A 26,890-nucleotide genomic window follows, 5' to 3' on the forward strand; every position below is an offset into this window, starting at 1 on the left:
TGCTGGATGTAAGAAAAAGTTTAATTTCCATATGGTGCCTGGGGTGGGGTCTGGTGGGGGGGTACATGCAGGTGTTCCCTGGTCCCCCCACTATAACTGCTGGGAGGGCCTGAGGATATACAGGAAGTGGGTCTTGCGGGCAGGCAGCCTGGCATGAGAGGAGCTCTGGGTCCCCTGTTCGAGGACGTCCTCGCGGGTCCCCTCTCGGAGCCCATCCCGGATGGCCTGCAGGCGGTGTTGCTTCTCACTGAGCCAGTGGTCGCTCTCCTGGGCATCCTGGTGGGACCTCCGCCGTGGCAGCTTCATGATCCAGAAGGCCATTCGGGGGTGGGGTTCCGGGTGGAAGCTGTCCACGGCCTTTGGGACAGGCACCAGGGCCTCCTTCTCCTCTATCTTGGGTACCTGGTGAAGAGGGACAAGGAGACCCTCTCAAACTCCAAGTGACAGCCTCAAGATGCTCCCCTGGCATACTCAACTCACTTTGCCACCTATGGGGGGCTTTGGGAATTAAAAGCTCACCCTGCAGTTTACAAAACACTCGGGTTTATAAGCGCTTTAGAATTAAAAATACTCTGAGGTTTATAGAATACTCTGGGTTTGAAAACACATTTTGGAGGTTTCAGAAGCACTTTAGGATTAAGCATTCCCCGAGGTTTAGAAAGCAGTTTGAAATGTACAAAGCACTTTGGGATTAAAGAATCATGACTACAGTTGCAACACGTGATCCTTGACTGAATCCTGGATCAAACATCAATCACATCAGCTCTTGTGGACAGCTTTTGGTCCAGCAGGGACATTTCAATGTCTGTTCGGTCCTTGCTACTCAAAGTGAGGGTTGTGGACCAGCAGCGTCAGCATCACTTGGGGGCTTGTTAGACATGCAAATGAGCGGGCCCTACCCCATCCAGACCTACTGAATCAAGAGTCTACATTTCAGTATGTTGAGGTTTGGGAAGCCCCATAGGAGATGGTTACAGGTTGAATTGTGTCTCCCCCACTCTCCAATTCATATGTTGAGGTCCATTAGGACCCTAGTAGCTCAGAATGTAATCTCGTTTGGAAATAGGGTCACTATGTAGTTTTCATTAGTTAAGATGAGGTCATTAGAGTGGGCTCTAATCTGACTGGTGTTCTTATGCAAAGGGGAAATCTGGACATAGAAATGCACAGGGAGAACCCCATGCAAAGATGAAGGCAGAGATGGGGCTGATGCTTCAACCTGCCAAGGAATGCTAAAGAATTGTCAGCAAACCACCAGAAGCTAGGGAAGAGGAATGGAACAGATTTTCCCCAACAGCCCTCTGAAGGAACCAACCCTGCTGACACCTTGATCTTGGACATCTAGCCTCCAGAACCGTGAGACAATACACGTCTGTTGTTTAAGCCACCCAATCTGTGGGACTTTATTACGGCAGCCCTAGCAAACTAATACAGAGATAATAGTCTGATTTCTTGGGTGTAAAAATGGGACTACGGTAACACACAAGCGAATGCGTTATTCTTAGGAGATATCTGCTGAAGGATTTAGGGGTGAAGTGTCATGATGTCAATAATTTACTGTCATATGGTTCAAAAATAAAAAAGTAAAAAGAAAGTCAGTATGGTAAAATGTTAACAAGTGGTGAAACTAGGCCAGTGGTTTTCAACCCAAGTCTGGAGACATTTTTGGTTGTCACAACTGGAGTGGGTGTGGGTGCTACTTCCGTCTAGTGGGTAGAGGCAGGGATGCTGCTAAACATCGTATAGGGCACGGGACAGCCCCCTACAACAAAAAATTATCCAGCCCCAAATGCCAATGGTGCTGATGTTGAGAAACCCTGCTCTGTGGAAAAGTGGATACAGGTTTATGGTACTATTGTTTTTGCAACTTTTCTGTAGATTTGAAATCTTTAAAATAAAAAACTGGGGCTTCCCTGGTGGCGCAGTGGTTGGGAGTCCGCCTGCCGATGCGGGGGACGCGGGTTCGTGCCCCGGTCCGGGAAGATCCCACATGCCGCGGAGCGGCTGGGCCCGTGAGCCATGGCCGCTGGGCCTGCGCATCCGGAGCCTGTGCTCCGCAACGGGAGAGGCCACGGCAGTGAGAGGCCCGCGTACCGCAAAAAAAAAAAAAACTGGGAGTGTGTGTGGGAGAACCATGTGGGTTTGCCAAGCACTTGAGTGTTCTTACAACATTTTAGGATCAAAAAATAAGCACTTTGTGATTAGAATCACTCTTAGAGGTTTACGAAGGTGAGATACACAGAGCATTTGGGGTTCATAAAGTACTTAGGAATTATTAAAAATCACATTTTGATGTTTACAAGGGAGAGGTTTACCAAGCACTTTGGGATAGATTAAAAAATCCTTGGAGGTTTGCAGAGCACTTTGAGATCAAAACACACTTTGAGGTTTACGAGGGTGAATCTTACCAAACACTTGGAATGAAAAGCACTGTCTGGCTTACAAAACCCTCTGGGGTTTGAAGCAAGCAAGGATGTACTCTGAGGTTGTAAACCTCATTTCTGAGAGCTGGTTAGTCCCTTTTGACAGATGATAAAACTGAGGCCCAGAGAGAGGGTGTCCAGCACAGAGGGAGTGGGAGAGTCAATTCATCTTTTCCTCCTAAACTACAGAAAGTGTTTGGGCTTGGACACTTTGCTGGGGGCGTGTCCTAACCTTCCAGTCACCCTGCAAGCTCCCCTCTCCTGGCTCGATGGATGCCACCACCTTCTCAGAGATCAGCACCCCTCCTGTCTTGTTGTTGGTCACCTGTGAGGACCCAAAGAAGAGTAAGAAAAAACTTCTTTCCTCCTATGCCCTCCTCCCTGACAGATACTGCAGCATGAGGGATCTTAGGGAGACTCCAGGAGGGACTTCCTGGCATAGGCACCTTGTCAATCTGGAGGTGGCTGGAGAGAGTTTTGTTTCCCAGCCTGTGCTTCTGGTTCTCTTCTTGGTGGTAGTTCCTAGGGAGGCCCCGGAAGTCCATAGGAGCAGAGAAGAAGCTGTCCATGCCCCGCAGCAGGTCATCCTGGGGCTGGGGGAAGAATTGATGAGCTGCTGGACCTCCGGACTCCCCAGGACATCTTGGCAGGATCCTTGGCAGGATCCCCTTCTCTCTCCATCCTCTGACCCTTAGGGCCTAACCAGGTCACCTCCTTTTCCCATCTGTCCCATTACTTTCCTATTCCTGCCTCCATCTGTCTTCTGTCTCTTTGTCCCCATCCCTCTCTCCGCCTGTCTGTGTGTCTCTCTGCCTGTCTCCCTCCCTCTCTTCTTATCTCTCGGTCTCCCTGTTGCACGCTCTCTCTGTCCCTTGACTCCTCTTTCTATCTTTCTATCTGGCCGCGACCCGTCTCCCACCGTCTCCCTGAACCCCTTCCATCCCTCAGTCACCATCTGCCCCTGTCCCTCTTCTCTGTACCTCTTCTTTTCCCCAACACACGGCAGCGCTTACTTCCAGGAGAAGCCGGGTGAAGGCTTGGAGTAGACTCTGGAGACCTAGAAAACCCGAGGAGCTCTCCTGGGCGTCACCATCGCGGATCGCGGCTGCAGTGGAGGGGGGCACCGAGGCAGAGGGGAGCAGCAACAACAGGACTAGCGGGTGCCACATTGCGGGGCGGGCCGGGAGGCTATGGCAAGGTCAGGGGTCAGAGCCCCCCCGCCCCCCCATAAAGGCTCCGTCCCCTAAGTGCCCACACCCCCACGCTAGACAACAACTCCTTCCTATCCCTGGCCCAGGAACTCCGCACACCCCGCCCATTCCCCGCCCCCCCGCCCCTTATCTTCTGCTCCAACCTCCTCCATTGTGTCAGGCCCCTCCCCTCCCCTCAGGCCCGTCTCTTCTGGGCCCTGCCTCACACTACAGATCTCGTTCCTCTTCTTCGCCCACATTCGTATTCAGACCTCGCTCCTCCTCACCTTCTCCCACGCCCTGCCCCTTCTTCTGGGACCCGCCTTTATACTAGACCACAGCCTGGTCACCGGACTCTCAGGCTCTGGCCGTCCACGGACTGTTAAATCCAAACAGTTCTGATCTCGAGCCCAGGCCGGATACCTGGAGCGCTGAATGAGCTCCTCGAGGCCTAGACTCGCCTCTATTGTCTGACCACGCCCCCATTTGCTGACCTCACCCATGAGCCCAGCCCTCTATTGGACAGTCACGCCCTTAAGGGAAGGGCCACGCCCCTTGAGCCAGAGCCGGGCGTTGATTTCAAGTTCACACCCCCATAGTCAGACCACGCTCCTGTCGGTTGACCTCGGCACTGGAGACCCAGTGTTGCCCCTGTTCTCTGATCCTGGCCATCGTGCCGGAGTCACTCTGCAATCGCAGGTGGCCCCGCCCCTGTCTTAGAGCCACGCCCCCGCACCTAGGCCACGCCTCTGTGCCCCAGATCTTGCCCCTAGCGCCCTCAGTTCCATTCCTAGGCTCTCTCTGCTCATGAAATACCTGCGTCCGAGCAGTCCTTCTGATTATCCCACTGCTTAGTTTTGTAACTATCTCTGAGAGTTTCTCCGTGTCCTTTTTCGTCTTCTCCAGGTTTTGAAACGATTAATACGCTCAATAGAGTGCAATGTAGGGACGCTGAACCCCGAGCCCTCTTCGGTTCCACTAAAAAGCTCCGCCCTCTCAAGAAACCCTAAATCCAGTCCTGTACCACCTTACAAGGAACCCGGGATCCGGGCTCCCTTTTTCCTCAGGACCCCAGAGTCTGGACCCCAGCCCCTCTTGTCTCTTGAGTTTGAACACTCAACTCCTCATCTTTAAGGGACCCTTCATCTTTAAGGGGTATAATTACGGGACCCTCATCTTTTTCCTCAGCCACCGAGGCTCTCCCTGGGTCCTGGGAGAGCTGCCACCTCTAGCCCACTAGTGCGTGTGGATGCGGGAGTCTCCACCTTGGTGAACCTCCAATAAACTCCTAGTCGTCTTGCCCACGACCCTTAACTCTGATGAGGTCACAAGGAAACCAATCAATCAAAAGAAATCAGTGGAATTCAATCAAAAACCCATCCCCATACCTCTAGTCTCAAAAATATACTTGACGCTGAACAGGATTCTTTTGTGGTCCTATCAATCACTTCCACATCTCCAACACACAAACTACACTAGAGGGTAGCCAGGAGTCCAGGCCCCCAGACCATTCCTCCTCCAGACTCAGGAATCTTGGCCCCCAGTTTCCTCCTCTCTCAGATACAGACAGGTTTCCTGGTCCCCATCAATCCTCCCTCAGACCCCGGTGTCCAGACCCCCAATTCTCCTCCTCTCTCAGGGGTCCAAGCATCAGAATCCCGAAATTCTCACCAGGCCTCAGCTAGACTTCACCTGTCTTTTCCCAAAGCAAAAATCCTCTCCCAGACTGTCACCGTCGGATCCCCCTTCCCGCTGTCCGGCGCCCGGACCCGCCCCCCCTCCGGTCCCTCCCACTTTTCCCAAACAAAGCTCCCGGCAACTTTCTCCCTCGCAGCGCCCCGCCCGCCCGCGGCTCCCCAGCCCCAGGCCGGGAGGTAGGTAGGAAGGCGCCGGCGGGAGTCGGGGATCCTGCTTTGGGGTGTGTGAGTTCGGGTGGGCAGTTATGCGTTATGAATTGAGGTGTTTGTGGGACCGTCTCTGAATTGTTTGCAGCCCTCTTTTTGCCGGGGGGGGCCCGAGTTTGCGCTCGTGACTGAGTCTAAGTGTGGAGTTGGAACTTTCGCCAGAGTTGGGGTGTCTGTTGATGGGTCTGCGTTTGGGAGTGTGCGCCTGGGAGTCGGTGAGGATGGGGGACTGTGGGGGGAATGTCTGTGGAGGTATCGGTTTCAAGTGAGAAAGGGCCCCATGCTTGTTTCTGATCGAATTGGTTTGTGTGTGTCATTTGTGGGCGCCTGGTCCTCCTCATGGAGAAAGGAGGCCTCCTGGGTGGCAGAAGGGGGGGCTACGGTGCTTTCTGGATCTTCGGTCTTGTCTCTTTGGAGGTTTGGGGCCTGGGGCAGGAAATTAGTGGGGACCTTTCTGACTCAGCTCCTCTGTCCCTTTGTCTGGCCACATGGGGGAGAGCTGGGCTGGGATTTTGGCCTACGGGGGTCCTGAATGCCTCAGCGCCACTGGGCTCGGCCAGGGGTCTTTGTCTGTCTGGGCCGGAGCTCCGGGGTCCGAGGAAGGATGGGGTTGGGGGCCTGGACTCTGGGGTCCTGGGAAAGCTGTGGAAGACGTGGAGCCGCCAGGGAGGCGGGATCTGACTGTATTGGAAAAAGTTTTCCCCTGTTCCCGGCCTCCGGAAAGTCACTGGGAACTTGAGTTGGATCCGAGCCCATGCCGCGGGGCGGGGGGGAGCGGGGGGGGAGGAAGGGGAGGGAAGGGGCGGGGCCGGGGGCCAGAGAGGAGGCGCTCTCGCTGGCCAGCCCCTCCCCTGATGGGGGTTGTGGGAAACTGGGGGAGGGGACGCCTGGGCCCTTTGTTCTGACTCTCCTGATGGCAGGGCGCCCCTGTCCCCCAGTCTGTGGTTCTGTAGGTCTTTCCTGGCCTTGGCTTGAGTTTGTGCCCTGAGTCTCTGTCCCCTGCCCTCTGGGTCTCTGTCCCCCGACACTGGGTCTCTGTTCCCTGTCTCTGGGACTCTGTCCTCTCTCTCTAAGTCTCTGTCCCCCTCTCTCTGGATCTCCCCTCAGCCTTACTAGGGCCTGTGCCCCTCCTTCTTTTCTAGCAGCTGCTGCTCACATCCTGGCACCTGTTCTCGGGGTGGGACTGAGAAGATCTCACCCACGTCCCCCTTCCCTGCAACTAGGCTCTGACTCCTGTCTTCTTTAAACCAGTAATCCACACCCAAATTTTCAGCCCTCCTGGACCCTAGTCATTACTCTGGGGTCTTCAAGACTTCATCACAATCCAGGCTCCCCTGAGAACACAGGAAAACGCTCTCACCCTAAGCTTCCCCAGAAATCCATCCCCTTTCTCCTCCAGGACCCAGGAGTCCAGGCCCCCAGTCTCCTGCTTCCCTCAGATCCAGGAGTTCGGCCTCCAGCCCCCTCCTTTCTCAGACCCAGGGGTCCAGATCCCCAAACCTCTTCTCCCTCAGATCCAAGGGTCTGGGTGCCCCCAAACTCCTCTCTCAGACCCAGCAGTCTGGACTTATATCCCACCCTGCTCTGAGGTCCCTCTGGGTGGGTCAAGGGAATGTTGCTGAACTCTGTGTTCCTCCAGGCCCAGATGGGGGAACCCCGGGCTGGGGCCCCCCTGGACGATGGCAGCGGCTGGACAGGAAGTGAGGAAGGAAGCGAGGAGGGCACTGGCGGCAGTGAGGGGGCGGGGGGAGACGGGGGCCCAGACGCAGAGGGTGTCTGGAGTCCAGACATCGAGCAGAGCTTCCAGGAGGCCCTGGCCATCTACCCACCCTGTGGCCGGCGGAAAATCATCCTGTCCGATGAAGGCAAGATGTATGGTGAGTCCAGCCCGCTCTTTTGCCTTAGCCCCCACTGGTTAATAAAAATATTAAGCAACACTGATGGAGCTCTAAGCACAGTTCACATAAAAGCACATTGTATCCTCAGAATGACTCAGGTAGGAGTTAGCATCACCATTTGCACAAATGAGGAAACCAAGGCCCAGCAAGGCTAAATGATTTGCCTGAGGCCACAAAGAACCAGTATGTGGAGGAACTGGGATTTGAATCCAGGCAGCCTGGCTCCAAAGCCTGCAGTCATAATTCCTCTCCCTTATAGCCCCCGGCTTGCTGTGGACCTCTGGGAAATGTTGCTTCTCTCTCCTCCCCTGGTGTCCTCTCTGTTGGGAAGTTCTGCTGAAGGTCTAACTCTGTTCCATCTTTGACTTTTCAGGTCGGAATGAACTGATTGCCCGCTACATCAAGCTGAGAACAGGGAAGACTCGAACTCGCAAACAGGTCTCAGGACTGCCTTGTGGGCTTCTGTTTGGAGTGGGCTTGTCTTGTCAGGGTCAGCCTACCAGCAGATTCACATTAGAGGAGAGGCTTGTTCATGTGTTTTTGCCTTTCCTTTCGGCCCCTTTGTTAGTACACTCTAACTGTGCCTATTTTGGTGTAGTTCTATTAGCAGTTGCATGAGAACTAGAGGGTAAGACAGACCAGAAGAGAAAAGGATGGGGAAGAGAAATAAGACCCGGATTTGCTGGGTCTTGGGATGATCAGTAGTGTTAGTGAGAAAAGAATAGCCTTTATGGACACATCTGTGTTCTTACACTCCAAGATAGCTGGCACTTTCTATGTATTTGTCATCTTTCGTGTTTCAGCAGCTCTGTGGGACACCTGGAGGGAGGGAAGGGGTACGGGACGCAAGGGGTGGAGTGGCTGTGGCCTGAATCTGCTTCTTTGTCACTCCCTTCAGGTCTCTAGTCATATCCAGGTTTTGGCCCGAAGGAAATCGAGGGAAATCCAGTCCAAGCTCAAGGTAGAGGTCAAAGGACCATGGCAGACACCCTGAGAGGGAGGCAGAGACCTTGAGAGGGGGGATAGGGACCCAGAGAGAGGAGGATAGGGACCCAGAGAGAGGGGGACAGAGACCCAGAGAGAGAGGGCAACAGAGGTCCAGAGAAAGAGGGAGAGACCCAGGGTGGGGGACAGAGACCCGGAGATGGGGACAGAGTCACACAGAGGTAGACAGATGAGGGGAGCAGAGACCCAAGGTGGGGGTTAGTGGCCCAGCAGGGGGGTGAATAGAGACCCTGGGTAGGAAGAGTTGTCATAGAGAGAGGGGGACCGAGATTTAGCTTAGGACAGGCAAGGATGGGTCGTTGGGCCTGTCCTTTGACTACTGCTGTCTTCATCCTCCCTCTCCTCTCCTCCCCTCCCCTCACTGCCTTCTCCCTCTTATGCTGTGAGGATCTCCTCTTTGTCTCCTTCTGGTTCATCTTTCCATGTTGCCTGCCTGCATTTTCTGTGCCCAGAAATCTTCATTTCCTTTTGGAGATGTTCATATCCCTTTTCTTTTTTGCATCCTCTGGATTTCCTGTTCCGTCTTGGCCTGAGACCTTCATTTTCTACTCCTCTGAGTATGGGGTCTTTTCTGCCTCTTCCTTAGGACTTGGGGACCACTACTTCCTGTTATTTTTGTGCCCAGAAGCCTCCCCATCCTTTTTCTTTAAGTCTGAAAAACCTTCACTCCCAGTCTTTGGTCTTTGTGGATCTCACTGTCCCCCTCCTTTCTGGGCTGGGAAACCTTCACCGTCTCTTCTCTCTGGGTTTAAAAGTCTCATTTCCTGTTGCCTGTGTATTCGGAAACCTCCACTTCCGGCTCTTTCTGAACCTAGAAACCCTCATTGCTGTCTTTTATTCTGGGCCTGGGAACCCCTTTCCTCCTCTAGGCCTGGCTTTCTCTACTTTCTGTTCTATAATCATCCCTTGCTCCCCCTTCCTTCCATCGCTCAGCTCAGGGTGGCTGGACTATAGGGGTTGGGAGGGCAGGAAGGTAGAGTGGGGCAGTCCAGCGCCTCATTTCCTAAGTCGTGTTTTCTTTCTTCCTTTGGCACCCTCACCCACCCCCATGGCAGGCCCTGAACGTGGTAAGTCCCCTTACGCATCCTCCCACCCTCTCCCTTTCCCAGACATTCCTGAGGAGGCCAGGAGGGGCCGGGGGCTGTAGTGAGAGGGATTTGGACCCTCACCCAACCCTTTGCCTTGGCTCTGCATCTCTGCGGGCTTGCCCTGCCATGTCATTGTCCCACCCTTCCTGTGTCGACTGGGACTTCCCACTAACATGGACCTCCAACATTTCCTCCAGGACCAGGTTTCCAAGGACAAGGCTTTCCAGACAATGGCCACCATGTCCTCAGCCCAGCTCATCTCAGCACCTTCCCTGCAGGCCAAACTTGGTCCCGCCGGTCCTCAGGTGGCCTGGGTTGGGGATTGTGGGGTTCAGGGCTGGAGCGGTGGGGTTGCAGTTTCAACAGGAAATTGATTGAGCCCCCTTCTTGTCTCTTCAGACCCCAGAGCTTTTTCCAGTTTTGGTCGGGGGGTTCTGGGCCCCCCTGGAATGTTCCAGAGTAAGTACTTCCTATTCTGGCTCAGCACCTGCTCCCCCTCCCCCCACCTCCAGCCCTTTCTCACCCCATCTTCCAGCTCCCAACTCTTTTGTGAGCATAGATTCTGGAGTCAGGCTATCTGAATTTGAATCCCATGGAGGAGGCTGGGGCAGTGATCCGGAGAAGAAGACTAGGTCTGAGCTGGGATAGTGAGGAGGGGATGGGGGAAGAGAGGAGAAGGAGGGATGGTGCTGGGGCCTGATGGACTGAGAAGGAGGGACGAGGCAAGGAGAGTGCTTGGGGTCTGGCTGGTGACTGGGGTTGGTGGGACAATCCAGAAATGTGCAACCTGGGGAAGGAGTGGGTTTGAGGAGGAAATAAGCTCAGCGTGGGATTGATGTGATGAATGTGAGGGGCCTGTAGGATGCCCATGGGGATAATGACCTCCCAGTGAGATTGTCTGGGCCCCAGAGGCTCATGGGAAAGGCTTGTTCTCATCCCATAAAGGTGGTTCTTGGGCCTGAGGGTAGAGCAGGGCTCTTTATCTTCTCTCAGAGTCGGAAGGAAGAAAATGGGCCCCTTTTCAGCTCTGAGAGAGCCTTGAGGGTGACAGGATATGTTTTAAGCCTAGAAGATAGAAAGGGCCCCAGAAGCTCATGGGAAATGGAGTTTTCAGCCCATGGAGGTGGCAGTGGATCCAGGCTGGGAGAGAAAAAAGTTTGCTGGGGAGGTGCTGCTGGATGGGGACACAGGAAAGGGTCAGAACAAGTCCCTGGGGGCTGAAGGAACTACAGGTTTGCAGGGGAGAGGGTTGGGCTGGAAGGAGGGGTGGTTCAGCAAGCATCGCACTGGGCATCGGGGTCCTACCTTTTATGGGGCTGATAGTCAAATGGGGGCAACGAATGTTAATTAAATCATCACCTAAATAAACACAAAATTGAAGTGTGTGCCGTAGTGTGGAGAATCAAAACAAGTTCTTGGGTGACGGAAGAGAGTTCTGGGGGTTTTCTGAGGAGGTAACACTGAAGGCCAAGTAGGACTTAGCAAGGTATATAACGGGGTTGGGAATATTTTAGGTAGAGAAAACAGCATGTGCCAAGGCCCTGAGGTGTGAAAGTTTGGGGAGTTCCAGAAACCGAGAGAAGTATTAAGCCATTGGCTGGTCAGTCAGATGTTTATTGAGCACCTACTAAGTGCCTGGTACTCTTTTTGTATTGGGGACCCAGCATTGAACAAATTAGAATTCCTGCTTTCGTGGAGCTTATATACTTGAAGAGGGGAGGGAGGCAGACAATAAACATATAGATAAATAAATAAGCATTAATAAGAAAAGAATAAATGTGGGAAATAAAGCAGGGTATATATCCTCTTTTTAGACAGGGGTCACGAGAGGCCTCTCTGAGGAGGTGGCATTTGAGCAGTGGCCCTAATGGGTAAGAGGGTAGGGTATTGGGGTTTAGATTTCAGAACTGGGATGGCAAGTACTAGGTTATGGTTTCTGCGGGTTCAGGTCTAAATGTCCATGGAGTTTGTGTCTTTCCTGATCTTGATCTTTGACACTTGGCCTCTGCCTGCCCTCTGACATCTCAGTCTCCTCACCACTATCTCCTGGGCTACCCATAGGTTATTGGCTTCTAGAGCCTTGTTGTCGAATACTGCAGTCACTAGCCACATGTGGTTATTGAAATTTAAGTTAATTAAAATTAAATAAGAATTCACTTCCTTGGGAATTCCCTGGCGGTAGAGTGGTTAGGACTCGGCACTTTCACTGCTGTGGACCAGGTTCAACCCCTGGTTAGGAAGATCCCGCAAGCTACTCAGCGTGGCCAAAAAAAAAAGAATTCAGTTCCTCAAATATCCTAGCCACATTCATACTCAGTAGTCACAGGTCATGTGCTCAGTAGCCACATGTGGCCAGTGGCTACTGTATTGGATGGCACAGATACAGAACATTTCCATCATCGCAGAAAATTCTATTGGACAGCCCTGCTTTATTTTATTTTATTTTTTAAACATTTATTTTATTGAAGTATAGTTGAGGCTTCAATGAAATGGTGCCCATAATGTACTTGCACAGGGTCTGGCTTGTCATGGCCCCTCAGTAAATGTTAGATGGTACGATTAGCATCTTTCCTTCTTACTGACCCCCAGTTTCCTTTCTCCCTCAGTGTGAAGCCATTCTCGCAGACACCGTTCTCCTTGTCACTGACTCCTCCATCTACTGACCTCCCAGGTAAGAGCCTGTTCCGCACCCTCTCTTGTTTTCCCCTCTCTCTTCTCAGCCCTGACTGCCTTTCCTTCAACCTTCCATTGATCAGGGGATACATTCTTACTGAGATCCAGCTCTCAGGCAGGGCCTGTGAGGGTATGGAAAGATGAGTCACAGACTTTATAGTGGTTAAGAGCCTGGCCTCTGTAGCCAGATCTACTGGGTTTATGGTCTGTCACTTGCTGACCTAAAGGACATCAGGGATATTGATATATTAATCAAGATTCTTTAGCTGCACATGACAGAAACCCAAATCAAGCTAGATGACCAAAAAAAAAAAAGGGGCGGGGGGAATTTATTGGTTCAGGTAACTGTTATTCAGGAGTTATGGCTTCAGGCATGGCTGGATCCAGGGGCTCAAAATGGTAGCATCAGGACTTGCCTGGGTCTGCTTTCCTCTGTGGTGGCTTCATTCCCAGGCAGGCTCTGCTTACCTGGTAGCAAAGATGGCTTCCAGAAGTCCATGCTGATGTGGTCCTAAGTACTCACATTGGTGAAAGAGAGCTCTCAGGTTCCACAGATTCATCAATTGGGAATGTTTTTGGCTGCAAGTTACAGAATATCCAAATTAACAGTGCCTTAAACAGTAAAGGCTTTAATGATTCCACATAACAAAAAATCTGGAGGTGGGCTGCTCCTGTGCTGGTTCAGCAGCTCAGCAATACCAGAACTGGCATCTCTACAAGTCTCTTGGCCTCTGTTTTATTATCCCAAGATGGCTGTTGTGACTCCAGGCAACACATTCCAAGCAGGACTTGGCCAGAGCCAAAAGCTTTCTCCTCCCAAAGTTCTGTCTTTTTCATTCAGGAAGAAACTCCTTCCCAGAAGCCCCCCAGCAGATTTCCCCTAACGTCTCATTGGCCAGGACTGTGTCACATGGCCACCTCTAGCTGCAAGGGAGGCTGGGAAAGTGAGTATTTAGCTTTTTCAGCTTCTAAGTGGAGGCAGGCAAGAGAGAACAGTGCTTGATATATTCAACAAATGTTAGCAATTATTATTGTTTGTTCTTCTCTCTCTAGGGTACGAGCCCCCCCAAGCCCTCTCACCTCCTGCTTTGCCCCCACCTGCCCCATCACCCCCAGCCTGGCAGGCTCGGGCTCTGGGCACTGCTCGGTTGCAGCTGGTAGAGTTCTCAGCCTTTGTGGAACCTCCGGATGCAGCTGACTCTGTGAGTGAAATTTTGGGATAGTCACTGGGGAGTTTTGGAATGAAGGGGGTTATAGGAAGGGAAAGCATAAAGCAGGGGTTCTCAAATTTTAGCATGTGTCAGAATAACATGGAGGGCTTGTTAAAACACAGATTGCTAGGCCCACCCTTGGAATTTCTGATTCAGTTCTGGTGTAGGATCTGAGAATTTGCATTTCTAACAAGCTCACAGGTGATGTTGATGCTGCTGGTGCAGGGACCACACTTTGAGAACCTACTAGAATAAAGGAAGTGGAAGGTCATGGGGTCATGGATTGGAAAGGCCAGAGGACATCATCCAGGACATTGTTCATTCATTCAGTAAACATTTTTGAGTGCCTACTGTGTGCCAGGTTTTGGGGTGGATACTGGGAGCCTGGAGAAGAAAATCTGTTTCTAGGTGCCAGCTCTCCTGGCCTAGGATGGAGACAGATGCCATATTAGTCAGAGTGGACTGACTGTTAGAAGAAATAACTCCCAACCCTCAGGGACTGAACAACATAGAAGTTTCTCACTCATTAACATTTCAGTGTGGCTGGTTGGTAGGAGCCTTCCACACAGTGATTTGGGGAATCCCGGCTTCTTCCATTTTGCGGCTCTGCCATTTTCTAGGGCTTCAGAAGATGCTGCTGGATGCTCTGCATCTGGCTGGCAGATGGTGGAAGGCAGAGAGTCAAGACTTATGCAGGTTTTATGAATCTGGCTTGGAAGTGGCCACTATTAGGTCTGCTTACATCCCATTGGCCAGAACTTAGTCATGTGATCACACCTAACTGCAAAGGAGCCTGGGAAATGTAGTTTAGCTGTGTGAAAAGGAACTGGGATTTCTGAACACAGAGTCTCTGCCATAGTGACCTAAACGCCAGTTTCTGTATATCGTGGTCCTGGTAAAACCCAAGTCAGATGAGGTTAAAACCCTCCCATCTCACTTGGAACAAAAGCTAAAGTCCTTTCAGTTGCCTACAAAGCTCTGGTTGATCTGACCCTCATTCCTGTTCTGATCTTACCTCCTGCCCTCTCACCCTTGTTTACTCTGCTCTGCCACACTGACCTCCATGCCCTTTCTCAAACATGCCAGGCCCACACTTGGTTCAGGGCCGTTGCATCTGGATGTCCTTTCCCCAGATATCCCCATTCTCTCCCTCCATTCATTCAGGCCATCGCTTGTCTTCTCAGATTGGCTTTCCCAAGTCACTTTATGGAAAATGACAGTCTTGCCAGCATTGCTATGCTTTATTTTTTCATAGCATATGTCACTCTCTGAAGGTTATATTATATCCATGGAATGATTTTTTAAAATTTCTGTCTCTGCCGGTAGCTCCATGAGGTAAGGTAGCCCTGGGACCCAGAATAGTGCCTGCACACAGTAGGTCTCTCGACAGATGTCTGTTGAATAGCAAGTATGTGCTGGGATAGGGGAAGCTCACATTTCTGTGGGTGTACAGAGGAGTAATTGTACCTGGGGAGTGAGTGAAGACTTCCCTGAGATGAATTTGCCATGTGCGGAACTGGATGTTTCAGACACAGAGAAACAGCATGAAGTTTTCAGGGAAACAAATAATTGAATATGGTGGGAGCTGGTGAGGCTGCAGATAGGTGGGTAGGTGCTGGTTCTGGAGGAACTGACATTGCCAAGCTGAGTGAGGGACCCAGACTTTGTTTAGAGGGTAGTGGGGAACCACGGAAAAGGTAGGGTATAGAGATTCCATCTGATTGCGATCAAGGGAGGCTTTCAGGAAGAGGCAGATTTGGACGGACTTGGGCTTGGAAAGACAGAAGGAGGATTTGTATTGGAAGAGAAGAAGGGGAATATTTTCAAGGTATGGACAGAAGTGATAAGAATAAGAACAGATAGGAAGTCCTGATGTGGGCTCTGTGGATTTCCACCCATCCATCCATCCATCCATGAATACCTATTCAATACAGGGTCAGGTTGAGGGGGTGTGGGCTTTGTCCTAGGGGTACTGGAGAGCCAAGGGAGGATTATGAGCAGGGGAGGGCCAGGGTTAGCTCTTTAGCCAGTGAGTGAAGAACTGAAGAGGAGATTGGAGGCTGGGAGGCCAGGGAGAAGGCTGGGGTGAGGGTGGGAGAGGACAGGGCTGTGGGGATGGAGAGCAGGGGACAGGGCAGGGAATTGGAAAGTAAGGACAGGGCTTGGGGACTGAGATACTGTGGGAGTAAAGGGGCAGCAGGGAGTGGGGACAGTGCCTGAGAGCTGGGCCCAGTGGAACAGCGAGCAGGAGCTGTGGCGATGGTGACGGGGTGTGGGATGGGCTTGGGCAGCGAGGGCTGGGGGTCCAGCCCATCTCCCACTCCTCACCCGTGGCTGTCCCTCCTCAGTACCAGAGGCACCTGTTTGTACATATCAGCCAGCACTGCCCCAGCCCCGGAGCGCCCCCCCTCGAGAGTGTGGATGTCCGGCAGATCTATGACAAATTCCCTGAGAAAAAGGGTGGTCTGCGGGAGCTGTATGATCGTGGGCCCCCCCACGCCTTCTTCCTGGTCAAGTTCTGGGTGAGTTCCACCACCAAAAACAAAAGTGCTCACAAGTCACGTGGCCTCCTAGCTAAATCCACTGGCTCTAACGGAGAGTCTCGGGACTTAACCAGGTCAGCCTGGGCCTTACCAGTCCTCATGGCTCAGAGTGTCAGCCCCCTCAGCAGCAAGGAACACCAAGGAGTTCTGGATGGGACCAGTGCAGGTGTGGAGACCTCCAGCCTCCCCAGGTCCCACTAGACTTTGCCACACCCAGTCACGCAACTTATACAGCCCTGGGGATTTGCTTGTGACATTTCAGACTTCCCTATGTCCCACCTGACCACACCAAACCTTGTTGCTAAGGAATGGCTCCTTCCCCTTAGCAAATGAATCCTGGAGTGTTTGGTCTCTAAAGAGGGGACGAGGCTTTACTGGGTTTCACCAGACCCTGTTGCTAAGAATGTCTGGCCTTGAGGAAGGGACTGAAGGAGCTGGGGAGTGGCTTTGTAAAGTCCTGTATTTATTTAGCAATCATTTATTGAGCACTTAATGTATATAAGCCCTGAGCCAGGTATGTAATTGTGAATAAGAGGGTTTCTTAGGCTTATTTGGTGTGGTGTCCAGTACAATGACTGATGTTATATATAGGGGTTCAATCAATATTTGAATGTTTAGGTGGTGCTAACTCTTGTGGTAACCAGGGCTGTGGAGGGATATACGTAGTGTCCGAGAAAGAAAGCCCGTAGCTTCCATGGTTATAAAGCATTCTGGTATGTGATGTGGAGGCCTGAGACGGCTCTGAGGATGTGCTGCTGAAGTTTTAGGCATTGTTAGGGCTTAAGACACGCCTCACAAGGTCCCAGGTCTGGAAAGCAACCCTTCAGAAGCCCAGTATATGAAGGGCTGCAGGGGAGTGGCCGGGAAGGCCTTCTGTTTTCTTTAGCTTCACAAGGCCCTGTTGCCAGGGTGATGGATGGAGTCAGGCCTCTGAGGAGAGCACTAAACCACCCTGGAGAATGACCTGACCAAGTTAGCAACTACAGTTAGGAAAAGGAAGAGATATGCCTCCTGGGAAGGTGACCAAGGGGCTCAGACCAAAGGTGTAATGGGGTCTTAGGCTTCATTAGGCTCCACTTGGCCTAATGGACTGTCTTCCAATTGGCCACTGGGGTCATGAAGGGATCTGACACCTGAGAATTGGCTGAAAGGGCCTGGGAGAGTTTTCTAGAGAGGAGTCAGGGTTCCCCAGACCTCACCATGCCCCGTTGCTAGGGAATAGCCACTTGTCTTAGCAACCAGGGTCAGGAAGGGCCCTGAGGGAGAGCCTCTGGTTGCTAGGGAATAGCTGCCTCCTTAGTAACCAGGCCCTTGGAAGGGGCTGAACACCTGAGTTGGGGGTTTCAGGAGAAAAAGTTGAATTCCAGGGCCTCCTTGGTGAGGAAGTTACTGAGGAGAGAGGGTCAGGACCATGGGGGACCCAGACATGTTTAACACTGATGGAAGGAACGGTGGGTCTTCTCCAGAAACTGGCCCATGGAGAGGTGGGGACTTTAAATGTTGAGGAAGAGAGATGGGCAACTGCAGGGCAATGGGTGACACCAGGCCATGAAGCACAGTTCCCACTTTAGAAGAGTCCCCACTGTTTATAAGGGACACCCCCTCCAACTTACCTGTGCCTCCCCATCCCCAGGCGGACCTGAATTGGGGCCCGAGTGGCGAGGAGGTGGGGGCCGGCGGTAGCAGTGGTGGCTTCTATGGAGTGAGCAGCCAGTACGAGAGCCTGGAGCACATGACCCTCACCTGTTCCTCCAAGGTCTGCTCCTTTGGCAAGCAGGTGGTGGAGAAGGTGGAGGTGAGGCTGGAGGGGTGGAGCTCTGGGCGGGTGAGTGCCCAGCCACCTGCCACTTTGGGGGTGCAGACTAAATGGACTGGGAGCCACGACAGCTCAGGCCTTTGGGGGTCTGCATGGTGGGTGGGGGGTGTCCTAACCTCTTTTAATGCACGGGCTTAGAGCTAATCCGGAGTTCCAAAGTGATGTGTAGAGGTCACTTTGAGGGTTTAAAGATACTGTGTGGTACAGAGATTTACAGTCACTAAGATTCAAAAGGTTCTTGTGGATTTGGAGGAGTCCGTAGGGCAAGGAGGTTCAAGGGTCATACTTAGGGGTTGCGGAGGCCTTGAGGGGGTTCTCAAGTACAGAGGTCAAATAGACTTTGGAGATCTCATGGAGGGTCTTTGGAGGGTTTGAGGGTATCTGAGGGCCTGGAGGGTTTTGAGGGTTCAGAGCACAGCTTTGAGGGGCTGGAGGGGTCCCTAGTTCCAGGCTCAGTGAGCCTGAGCTGGGTACCCAAGGGTTCAGGGTCCCATCTTTGGTCACTGTGGATGGGGCAATGGAGGGAAGATGGCAGTGGGGAGTGGGTGTGGCATCTGAGTGGGGCTCAATTCCTGGGGCGACCCCTGTGTCTCTGAGTCACTGTCCCCTCCACTCCCTGTCCCCTGGTTCAGACGGAGCGTGCCCAGCTGGAGGACGGGAGGTTCGTGTACCGCCTACTGCGCTCACCCATGTGCGAGTACCTGGTGAATTTTCTGCACAAGCTGCGCCAGCTGCCCGAGCGCTATATGATGAACAGTGTCCTGGAGAACTTCACCATCCTCCAGGTGATGCGCTGGTGCTGGGCCTCAGCAGGGACCCTGATACGGAGGGGAGTGCCTGCAACAGACCCTCAGCCTAGGGACCCTTTACCTGGGAAACTGACACAGTGGGGACCTCACACTTGACCCTTAGCTTAGGGGACCCGTTTACCCAGGGAACTGTTATGGTGGGGATTCCACAGCATTCTCATAAAAGGGAAATTGACCTGGAGGACACCCCACAGTGGATCTTCAGCCTAGGGGACCGCCTTCACAGGGAACCTAACCTTAGCCCAGGGAACATGATATGGTAGAATCTCCTTTAACTTTGGGAAGTATGATGTGGTGGGGACCCCCTTGACCCTGTAATGTGATATAGCATCTGATGTGAGGCCCCTCCCTACTGACGCTGAGACCTAGAACCTGGCATGTTGGCATCCCATCTACCTGGGGGAACATGACATGGTGGGGATCCCTTTCTTGGGTATCCCATGATTCCTCGGGCAGGGCACAGTGTTCCCTGCCCTCCCTTCTAAGCATAAACCCCTTCTCCTGGCCTCCTTGGCAGGTGGTGACAAACAGAGACACCCAGGAACTGCTGCTCTGCACCGCCTATGTCTTCGAGGTCTCCACCAGTGAGCGGGGGGCCCAGCACCACATTTACCGCCTGGTCAGGGACTGAAGGGGGACCCCAGAAGTGGCTCACCCCCGGAATACCCTCCTCCCAGGAAGGACCTCCAGCTTTCCTCACGTTTCTTACTTGGCGGGGGGGTGGGGGTGGGTGGGCTGCTCCCTCTTAGGACCTTAAAAGCTCAATGGTGAGTTGAATGGGCTGGGACTGAGGGGAAAGGATGGATCCTGATATTGGGACCTCACAGGGGTGTCTGAAAGGACAGATCACTCCAGAGCATTTGACACTGGGGACAGGAGTGAGACAACCGGTGGGACAGCACTGGTTTCTGTCTCCGACAGGCATCCTCCCCCTTCTCTGTTTTGGAGGTCTTGGAGGGCCCCAGTTACACATTGGCTTGTCCCTCTCTGTTTTTCAGCAACCCCCTTCTTCCCAATCTGCCTCTCCTTACCAGCCCCATCCCAGGACCCTGATATTGAATTTTGAAGGTTAACCCTTTCTGTGCAGGAGTAGAGCCAGGTGGGCCCTGGAAATATTTTTTTTTTTTAATATAACAAGAGATATTTATAAGTGGGTGTTAGGGTCGTGACTTTTTCTCAGCTGGGCAAGCAGTGGGGTGAGGCTTTTAAATCTCATGTCCTCTTCTAAATGGGCCGTGGGGCTAGGCTGTGTTGCCTCCTTCTCCTCCCCTCCCCCCAAAGTGTGTTGGTTTGTGTTTTGACAGAGGATAAAGCTATTTTACCAAAACGCAGGGGATTTATTTGGCGTTTGGGCTAAAAATAATCTAGTGGGAGGTGGTAGGCCGACAGAAGAGGCAAAGAAATGAGGTGTCTTTGGGGCAGGAAGCTGGTGGCCGGAAACCCCAGGTCCCACGGGAGAGGTGACAACAGCGGGTCAGGCAGACATCTGGGTCCCCGAGGGGAATGAGGGCTCAATGGCTGGGACCAGCTGGGGATTAAACAAATATTTACAGGCGACAGGGAACTAAATGCCCAGGGCACTTGAGGGGGGCGGGGCAGGGCTTCGGGAAGGTCGGGGCCTATCGGTACCGAGCGAGCCGATCGTAGACGTGGTCCAGGTTTCTGCACAGGAATATGGAGAGCGTCATGAAGCTGAGCTATAGAGAAAGGAGACGCGGTCAGAGAGGTCGAGGGGGTGCCGGGGAGAGTTGGGGGTCCCCAGGGAAAAAACCTAGGGGGTGGGGCCAGGGGAAGAAAATAAGGGCCCTCGAGTTGGGCGGGGCTGCGTCATGGGAGGTGTGGAGAAGGGAGTAGGTAGGAGATGGGCGGGACTAGAGGGAGAACTGGGCCTGGTCGTGAAAGACTCAGTCAGGGACGGGAGTTTGGAGAATATGGCGGAATTAAGGGTAAAAGGGCTAGAGGTCATTGGGTAGGACACCAAAGGGCGGGCCGGGGAGGGGTGGGAGCGGAGTTGAAGCAGGAAGGAATAGGGTGGGGTAAAGGGAATCCAGCTGCGTCTAGCATAGGTCTAGAGTCTGAGAAGCCGCGTGATCCGGAGAAAGCCCAAAGTTCTTTATTCCGGAGGCTTATCTATCTCGCCCTCCGTCTCGGCCTCTAATTCCATCTCGGCCTCCATCTCCGCGCCTACACTCCCGGTCTCAGGTTGTTCCTCGTCTTGATCCCAAAGGGGCCAGGGCCCCAGAGCCATGGGCAGCTTACCCTGCGGGGCCTTGTCCCCCCAGTTAGGGCAGGCACCGCCATGCCCCAGCCAACCCACAGACTGCTGCTACGCCCGCTGCTGCTCAGCACACCATAGCGCCTGCCGCTGCCATCGGTGCTCGGGCCGGGCCCGCAGTTCGAACCTGCGGCTGGCGTTCCCGGGGGAGCATGCTGCGTGGTAGTAGCAGGCTCAGCCCCGCCACACTCACCTGAGGGGAAAGGGGAGGGATATTGCGGCCAATAGCAGGAGGCTGATATGCCAAGGAGGACCAATGGAAGCCTCGCGAGGAAGGGCGGGAACGCCTGCTCCCTCCGCGCAACCAATCAGGGCTCACAGAGGCTAGGTCTCCTCTCTCGTCCCAGGTGGAGCCTCAGGAGGGCCTGGATTGGCTGACGCTGTACCAGGGTTGAGCCTTTCCCTGAGAGAATGGTTGGACGCGCAATTTGGGGCGGGACCATCTAGACCAATCGCGAGTGGGGGCGGGACCAGATTACCTCAAGTAGACCCACGCCGAGACAAATGCCCACTATGGAGATGAGGTTGTTGTGCAACCACTTCTGAAGGCTCCGTGCGCAGCCCTGGGGATATAGGGGAGAGGTTACAGGTAGGGTTCTTTTGGGGATTCGCCCTCAAGCCTGGGCCCACTGTTCTCCTCCGCCCAGCCCTAACCCTTCTTTCAGGTACCGCTCCCCTTCCCTAGTTACCAGGGTTCTCTAGTCTCTCCGCTTCGGCCGGTCCAAGCCTTCCCCTCCCCAGGCATCAGCGTTCCAGATCCTGCCCTTTCGCCTAGGCCTTTTCTTTAGGCCCCGCCCTTCAAAAGACCCCGCCCCTTGTAGGAGCTCTGCCCCTCTTGTAGTACCTCCCTTTCTCGTAGCTCCACCCTGTCAGGCCCCTCCTACGTCCTGCGCTCCAAATCCTCCCCACCTCACGGTAGATGTAGCTGTTCGCGGGGACCAAGCAAATGTCTGCATTGTGTCGGGGCCGCGCCAGTTGTCCGAGCCCGCTGAACTGAGGGAAAGGGATCTTATCGAAGATTGCGGAGTCGTTGGTCGCCGATGAGTTATAGCAGGAGCAGGGCACGCGATGCCCTCTCGATTCGTTGCTCCTCAGGCTGGGGATACGGAACCAGTCCTGAGGAGAGTTCCAGCCGCAGCAGCGCAGCTAGGAGAGGGACAAGAGTCAGAGGAACAGGGGCTGGAGGGATGCAAGATGCTTTGGGGGATCAGGGGACTGGGTGATGGGTATGAGGTCATACTGGGGAGTAGAGGGCTAAGTGGTGGGTGCAGGGTGGGGGACTGTGAGCTGGGCTGGGGTCATGGCTGGGCCAGGAGACATTAGGCGAACATGAGGTTGGGAGAGACAAGTCACGGGGGTAGGGGTCATGGGGCTCGGGGGAGGAACTGCAGAATCGTGCTGTGGACTGAAGAGTGGATAGGCAGTACAATTCAGCCTCAGGGAGGGGACAAATGGATGGGAGGGCGGGGTCATGTGAGTGACCAGGGAACGGAGTCTCACTTGGGCCGGGTCCCTTGGGAACCAGAGTCACTATTGGGCAGGGAGTGGGGTCACGCTAGGGCCTTGGGGCTGAGGGTGGAGTCTTGTCGAGGCGGGGGGCGGAGCCACTGCAGGAGCTGGGAGCTGGGGCACTGGGCCACGTCGCCGCGGCTGGAGGTGGAGTAGGTGAGTAGGGTTACTTTAGGGTCCTAGAGCTGGGGGCTCAGGTCGCGTCGGGGCCAAGTCTCTTCCAGGCAGTGGGCGGAGCCACGTCAGAGTCCCAGAGCTAGAGGGAGGGATCCTGGTGGGTGGGGGCCTCACACACCTGAAACTGCACGTAGTCCCAGCTCTCCTCCGCAGCCGTCTCCTCCGGGTGGGCGCGGTAGGTTTGGATCGTCTTCAGCACGACGTTCTCCACTTTCCGCTCCAGCTGATAGGCCGAGAGTGAGGATGAACCACCACCTGCCTCCCCACCGCCATCTGCCCCAACCCACTCCAGCCACTCCGTGGTTGTCTTAGCCTCAGGTAGTCCCTGAGCATCTTCAGGTCGGCCTCGGTTTTTCGCTAAATGGCTAGCTATGTCTCTATCCCTCAAAATCTCCCTCTCTCTGCCTGTTTCTATCGTCTGTCTTTCTGTTTCTCCACTATCTCCCATGATCTCATTCGGTTTCTGTCTCTTTCTCGGAGCCTTCTGTTTCTCTGAGGTTTGTTTGTTTGTTTTCCTGCTTCCTTTTGGATTTGTGTCTCTCTTCCTCTGTCCGTGTCGGTGAGTCTCTCTGGCCCTCCCTGTCTCTAGCTCCTTCTCTGTGTCTCTCTGCTAGTCTCTGCATCTGTCTCTGTCTTTCCGTATCTCTGTTTCTTTCTGTCTTCTCTATCTCTGTTATTTCTCTTTGTCTATGTCAGCCCCTGTCTGCCTTTGTTTCCGTCTCTTTCTACCACCCACTAGCTGGGGTTGGCGGGGGGAGAAGGGGAACTCACCTGGACCTTCTGAGTGGAGATGAGGATTCCCAGGGTGATCTGTGTGGCAAACAGGAGCAGCAGTGTCCCAAAATACTGGGGAGGGGCAGAGTGGAGAGGTCAGGCTGAATCCCTCCGCAGGATGAAGGAGCTGCCAGGGCTCTATTTGAGGGCAAGATGTGAATGAGCCTAGGGATGGAGGGGGAAGGGGCACTCACCAGGCCCAGGAGGCAGCGGAACTCCTTCAGGGCCCCCACACAGCCCAGGAGGGCAAGGCCCATGGTGAGGATTCCAGAGATGGCCAGGGCCTTGGACCAGATCTGCAAGGGCATGAAGGACAAGCCTGGGGGAGGTGAGAGGCAGTGACGTTTGGCTCCATGTGCACAGCTCCAGGCAGCCCCATTCCATACCCACACACCACCCAAGCGGGGGACAGTAACCTGGGGGACCTCTTCCTGGGCTCCTGGCATCCTTTTCTCTGGGTCTCTGTCCCTGTCCCACCCTGAATCTCTCTATCCCTTTTCTTCTGGGATTCTCTCCACCTCTCTCTGTGGGTCTCTGTCCCTCTCTCTCTTTGGATCTCTGTTCCCTTCTTTCTAGATCTCTGTCCCTCTTTCTTCCCGGTCTCTGTCTTTCCCTCTTGTTCTCAGTCTCTCTTTCCTCCATCAGCTCCTACCCACCCCCAATAGTTTCAGCCCCATCACTTGTTCTGTGACATTGGATCAGCCATCTAAACCTCCCTGAGACCTAGGGAATAATGTTATCTATTTCCTAGAGTTGTTTTGAGCAACACATGGGAGGCATGTGTTCAACTGGTCCTCTACACAGGGCAAACACATTACATATGAGCCATTAGGATTTTGACTATTACCCCATTGTTATTTTCCTACAATTATTATTAGTGTTGATCTGTTCTTTTACTTCCTTGCTGTGTGACATCCAGTAAGTGTCTTCCCCTCTCTGAGCCTCAAGAGAGGGAAGATTTATGGGAGAATCTGATGAGCCTCTGCCCAAGATCTGACACCTAGGAAGTGTCTGAGAAATGGCCATTATTATTACTGGTATGCACAACTCATTTGCCAGAGGAAGAAGCTGAGGCTCGGAGAGTTATGGCAGTAGCAAGTGGTGGAGCAAAGCCTGCGATCAGAACAGGGAGTTGGGCACCATGGGCCTCCCTGGGTTGAGGGAGACCACAGGAGGTCCTTGGAAGGGAGCCCAGTTCATGCCTGCTCCAGGAAGGCCCACCCGGACTGCCCCAGCTCCCTTACCCACAAAGGACACGAAGCTGGTCTTGTCGATGAGTATCCAGATGCCGAAGCAGAAAATAAGGCTGCCTAGGACCTGGGGAGAGGAGGGGAGAGCATGGCCGGTGGGCAAAGGGGGGTTTGAGATTGGGCAGCTGCGGCAGGGGCTGGGGCCTGGGCTGGGGAGCCGGGAGGCAACTCACGAAGAAGAAGAGGTTGAAAACGAAGAGGAGGTACTTGATGAGGCTGAGGCAGCTGTCCTGGGCTGACATCTTCTCCTAGAGGTGTGAGAGAACAGTGGGAGGGACAGGACAGAAGGGGTGGTGGCAGTAGGGGGACGCAGGCCTGAGAGAGAGATAGGGAGAGGCCGAGAGAGAAGAGAAAGGAAGAACTCAGAGAAAGAGGAAGTTCCAGGGGCAGAGCCCCACCCCCTCCCTTTACATGCGAGGTGACTTTCTTCTGTGTCTCTGTCCCCATCTCCCTCACCTGCCCCACTGGGATGCACACACCAGTACCTGAGGGGCCTTGGAATTGGTGGGCACCAAGGACACACCAGGCAGTTTTTCCCAGGTCTCCATGGCTCAGGCTGGGGGACGCACAGGGAATCCTGATCTACTTCCACCCACCTACTCTGGGCACCAGGACCCCAGGCCGGCCCTGGACAGCAGCCGACCTCACAGACACTCTGACCTCACTGCCTGCAAAGCTCTGCTATCTCTGCATTCATCTCTGTCCCCGCTTCCCGGCCCTCCCAGTTTCTTGTCTTCCTCTCTCTCGGTCTCTGTTCTTTTCTCTCTGGATCTTTATCCTCTCTTTACCTCTGGGTCTCTGTCCCCTTCCACCCCAGGTCTCTATCCTTTCCCTGTCTGGTTTCTGGCCGCTTATCTATGTGCCTGCCCTCCTTTCTCTGTTTATCTACCCCCTTCCCCCACCTTCCCGACATTGCCCCTCTCTCGGAGTCTGCATCCTGTTCTTGGCAACAAGTGTAGACCAAGGTCCTCCCACGTGCTGGGCCAGGGGCTGTGCACCTGGGGGAAGCGAAAGTGCTGCAGGTCCCAAGTGGGAAGGTCCCCAGTGCGAGGGGGTGACTTGGCGGTACCAGAATACTCAGAGCGGAAGCTGAGCCTCGGGCAGTACTTCCTGCTTCTGCAGTGAGGCCCCTAGAGGGGCAGGCCCCACAGGAGTCAGGATTGAGCCCAGGACCTTGGCCATTAGATCCGGGTGTGCAGTACCTGATTGTCTCTAGGCCCGAGCCCCGCAGCCAGCAGCCTTTGAGGTCTCCCCTGATGCCCTGCAGGCTCCTCAATTTTGTCAAGTCCTAAACGCCTCATGGATTTTTAACATCATGGATGCTCCTACCATCTTGACATCCACCCAGGCCCTGGAAAACCAGACCTTCTTAGAGACCCAGTACCCTCTCTTTCTTCTGAGCGATCTCATCCACTTTTTTTTTTTAAGTCTCCAAATGTAATTATTTGTTATTAATGTCATCAAAAATCAATTCATATTAATAGTATTCTGATTTTTGACTCGGGGCTTTCTTTTTTCCTCCAACTTTACTGAGGAATAACTGACAAGTATAATTGTACATATTTAAAGTGTACAGAATGATGATTTTATATGTATATATGTACATACATATATACATATATGTATGTAGTGGAATGATTGCCAGGCTCAAGCTAATTAACATATTCATCACTTCACATAGTAAACTTAGTGTGTGTATGGTGAGAACACTTAAGATCTACTCTCAGCAACTTTCCAGCACACAAAACTGTATTATTAACTATAATTGTCATGCTGTACGTTAGATCTTCTGATCAGAATTTATTCCTCTTATAACCGAATGTTTATACTCTTAGACCTGTGTCTCCCCATTTTCCCCACTCCCCAGCCCCTGGCAACCACCATTCTACAATCTGTTTCTGTTTCTATGAAATTGGCCTTTAAATTTTTTTTAAAAAAAAGATTTTACATATAAATGGTACCAGTATTTTTCTTTCTCTGGCTTCTTTCACCTAGCAGAATGCCACCTCCCCCTCCCCCCACTGCAGGTTCATCCATGTTGTCCCAAATGGCAGGATTTTCTTTTTTATGGCTGAATAATATTCCATTGTGATATATATATATTAAAGTTAGGGTTAGGGATGTATCACATTTTCTTGATCTATTCATCTGTTGAAGGACATTTGCTTCCATATCTTGGCTATTGTGAATAATGCTGCAATGAACATGAGTGAAAAGATGTTTCTTCAAGATACTGACTTCATTTCCTTTGGATATATACCCAGGAGCAGCATTGCTGGAGCATACGGTGCTTCTATTTTTAATTTTTTGAGGAACCTCCATACTGTTTTGCATAGTGGCTGCAC

At 53.0% G+C, this 26,890-nt stretch overlaps 3 protein-coding genes across 10 annotated transcripts; 1 reads left to right on the top strand and 2 right to left on the bottom strand.

The window, feature by feature from the left end:
• On the bottom strand, positions 1-5,357 carry DKKL1 (dickkopf like acrosomal protein 1). 5 transcript variants are annotated; one of them, XM_032613555.1, is made up of 5 exons: positions 5,285-5,357; positions 3,437-3,611; positions 2,870-3,016; positions 2,656-2,748; positions 1-402 (listed from the first exon to the last, which is right to left on the bottom strand). In XM_032613555.1, the coding sequence occupies exons 2-5, from the start codon at positions 3,590-3,592 to the stop codon at positions 91-93; spliced, it is 708 nt and encodes a 235-aa protein (XP_032469446.1). In that variant the 5' UTR covers positions 3,593-3,611; positions 5,285-5,357; the 3' UTR covers positions 1-90. The 5 variants fall into 5 exon arrangements, with proteins under 5 accessions (XP_032469446.1, XP_032469445.1, XP_032469444.1 ...); XM_032613554.1 differs by lacking the exon at positions 5,285-5,357 and adding an exon at positions 3,901-4,057; XM_032613553.1 differs by lacking the exon at positions 5,285-5,357 and adding an exon at positions 3,901-4,057 and having other exon boundaries at positions 3,404-3,611.
• Positions 5,358-5,417: 60 nt separating this feature from the next.
• TEAD2 (TEA domain transcription factor 2) lies at positions 5,418-19,887 on the top strand. The gene is given in 14 exon segments (XM_032612171.1): positions 5,418-5,487; positions 7,157-7,394; positions 7,789-7,853; positions 8,314-8,376; positions 9,476-9,487; positions 9,706-9,813; positions 9,908-9,919; positions 9,921-9,967; positions 12,115-12,179; positions 13,235-13,383; positions 15,741-15,914; positions 17,569-17,730; positions 18,384-18,536; positions 19,078-19,887. Coding segments are annotated over 13 exon segments (1,356 nt in total). The 5' UTR covers positions 5,418-5,487; positions 7,157-7,162; the 3' UTR covers positions 19,192-19,887.
• On the bottom strand, positions 19,875-25,624 carry CD37 (CD37 molecule). Of its 4 annotated transcripts, none has more exons than XM_032612176.1 (9): positions 25,544-25,624; positions 24,719-24,860; positions 24,540-24,612; positions 23,490-23,614; positions 23,293-23,367; positions 22,640-22,744; positions 21,745-21,981; positions 21,315-21,398; positions 19,875-20,257 (listed from the first exon to the last, which is right to left on the bottom strand). In XM_032612176.1, exons 2-9 carry the CDS (start codon positions 24,785-24,787, stop codon positions 20,180-20,182), a joined length of 846 nt encoding a protein of 281 aa, XP_032468067.1. In that variant the 5' UTR covers positions 24,788-24,860; positions 25,544-25,624; the 3' UTR covers positions 19,875-20,179. The 4 variants fall into 4 exon arrangements, with proteins under 4 accessions (XP_032468067.1, XP_032468064.1, XP_032468066.1 ...); XM_032612173.1 differs by lacking the exon at positions 25,544-25,624 and having other exon boundaries at positions 19,875-20,088; positions 20,190-20,257; positions 24,719-24,915; XM_032612175.1 differs by lacking the exon at positions 25,544-25,624 and having other exon boundaries at positions 24,719-24,912.
• Positions 25,625-26,890: the final 1,266 nt, after the last annotated feature.

This window comes from Phocoena sinus, chromosome 19 (assembly GCF_008692025.1).
Source record: "Phocoena sinus isolate mPhoSin1 chromosome 19, mPhoSin1.pri, whole genome shotgun sequence".
NCBI classification, from domain to species: domain Eukaryota; kingdom Metazoa; phylum Chordata; class Mammalia; order Artiodactyla; family Phocoenidae; genus Phocoena; species Phocoena sinus.

Excerpts from the sequence above, each read along its gene's own strand:
- CD37 (XM_032612173.1), bottom strand. The coding sequence starts at position 24,787 with ATGTCAGCCCAGGACAGCTGCCTCAGCCTCATCAAGTACCTCCTCTTC. Across the intron at positions 21,399-21,744 it reads ACAGCTACATCTACCGTGAG|GGCTGCGCACGGAGCCTTCA; the intron begins GTGGGGAGGATT and ends CTATATCCCCAG. Across the intron at positions 20,089-20,189 it reads GTCTACGATCGGCTCGCTCG|CTGGTCCCAGCCATTGAGCC; the intron begins GTACCGATAGGC and ends TTTAATCCCCAG.
- DKKL1 (XM_032613553.1), bottom strand. The coding sequence starts at position 3,592 with ATGTGGCACCCGCTAGTCCTGTTGTTGCTGCTCCCCTCTGCCTCGGTG. Across the intron at positions 3,017-3,403 it reads TGTGTTGGGGAAAAGAAGAG|CCCCAGGATGACCTGCTGCG; the intron begins GTACAGAGAAGA and ends TTCTTCCCCCAG. Across the intron at positions 2,749-2,869 it reads GCCACCTCCAGATTGACAAG|GTGACCAACAACAAGACAGG; the intron begins GTGCCTATGCCA and ends GGGTCCTCACAG.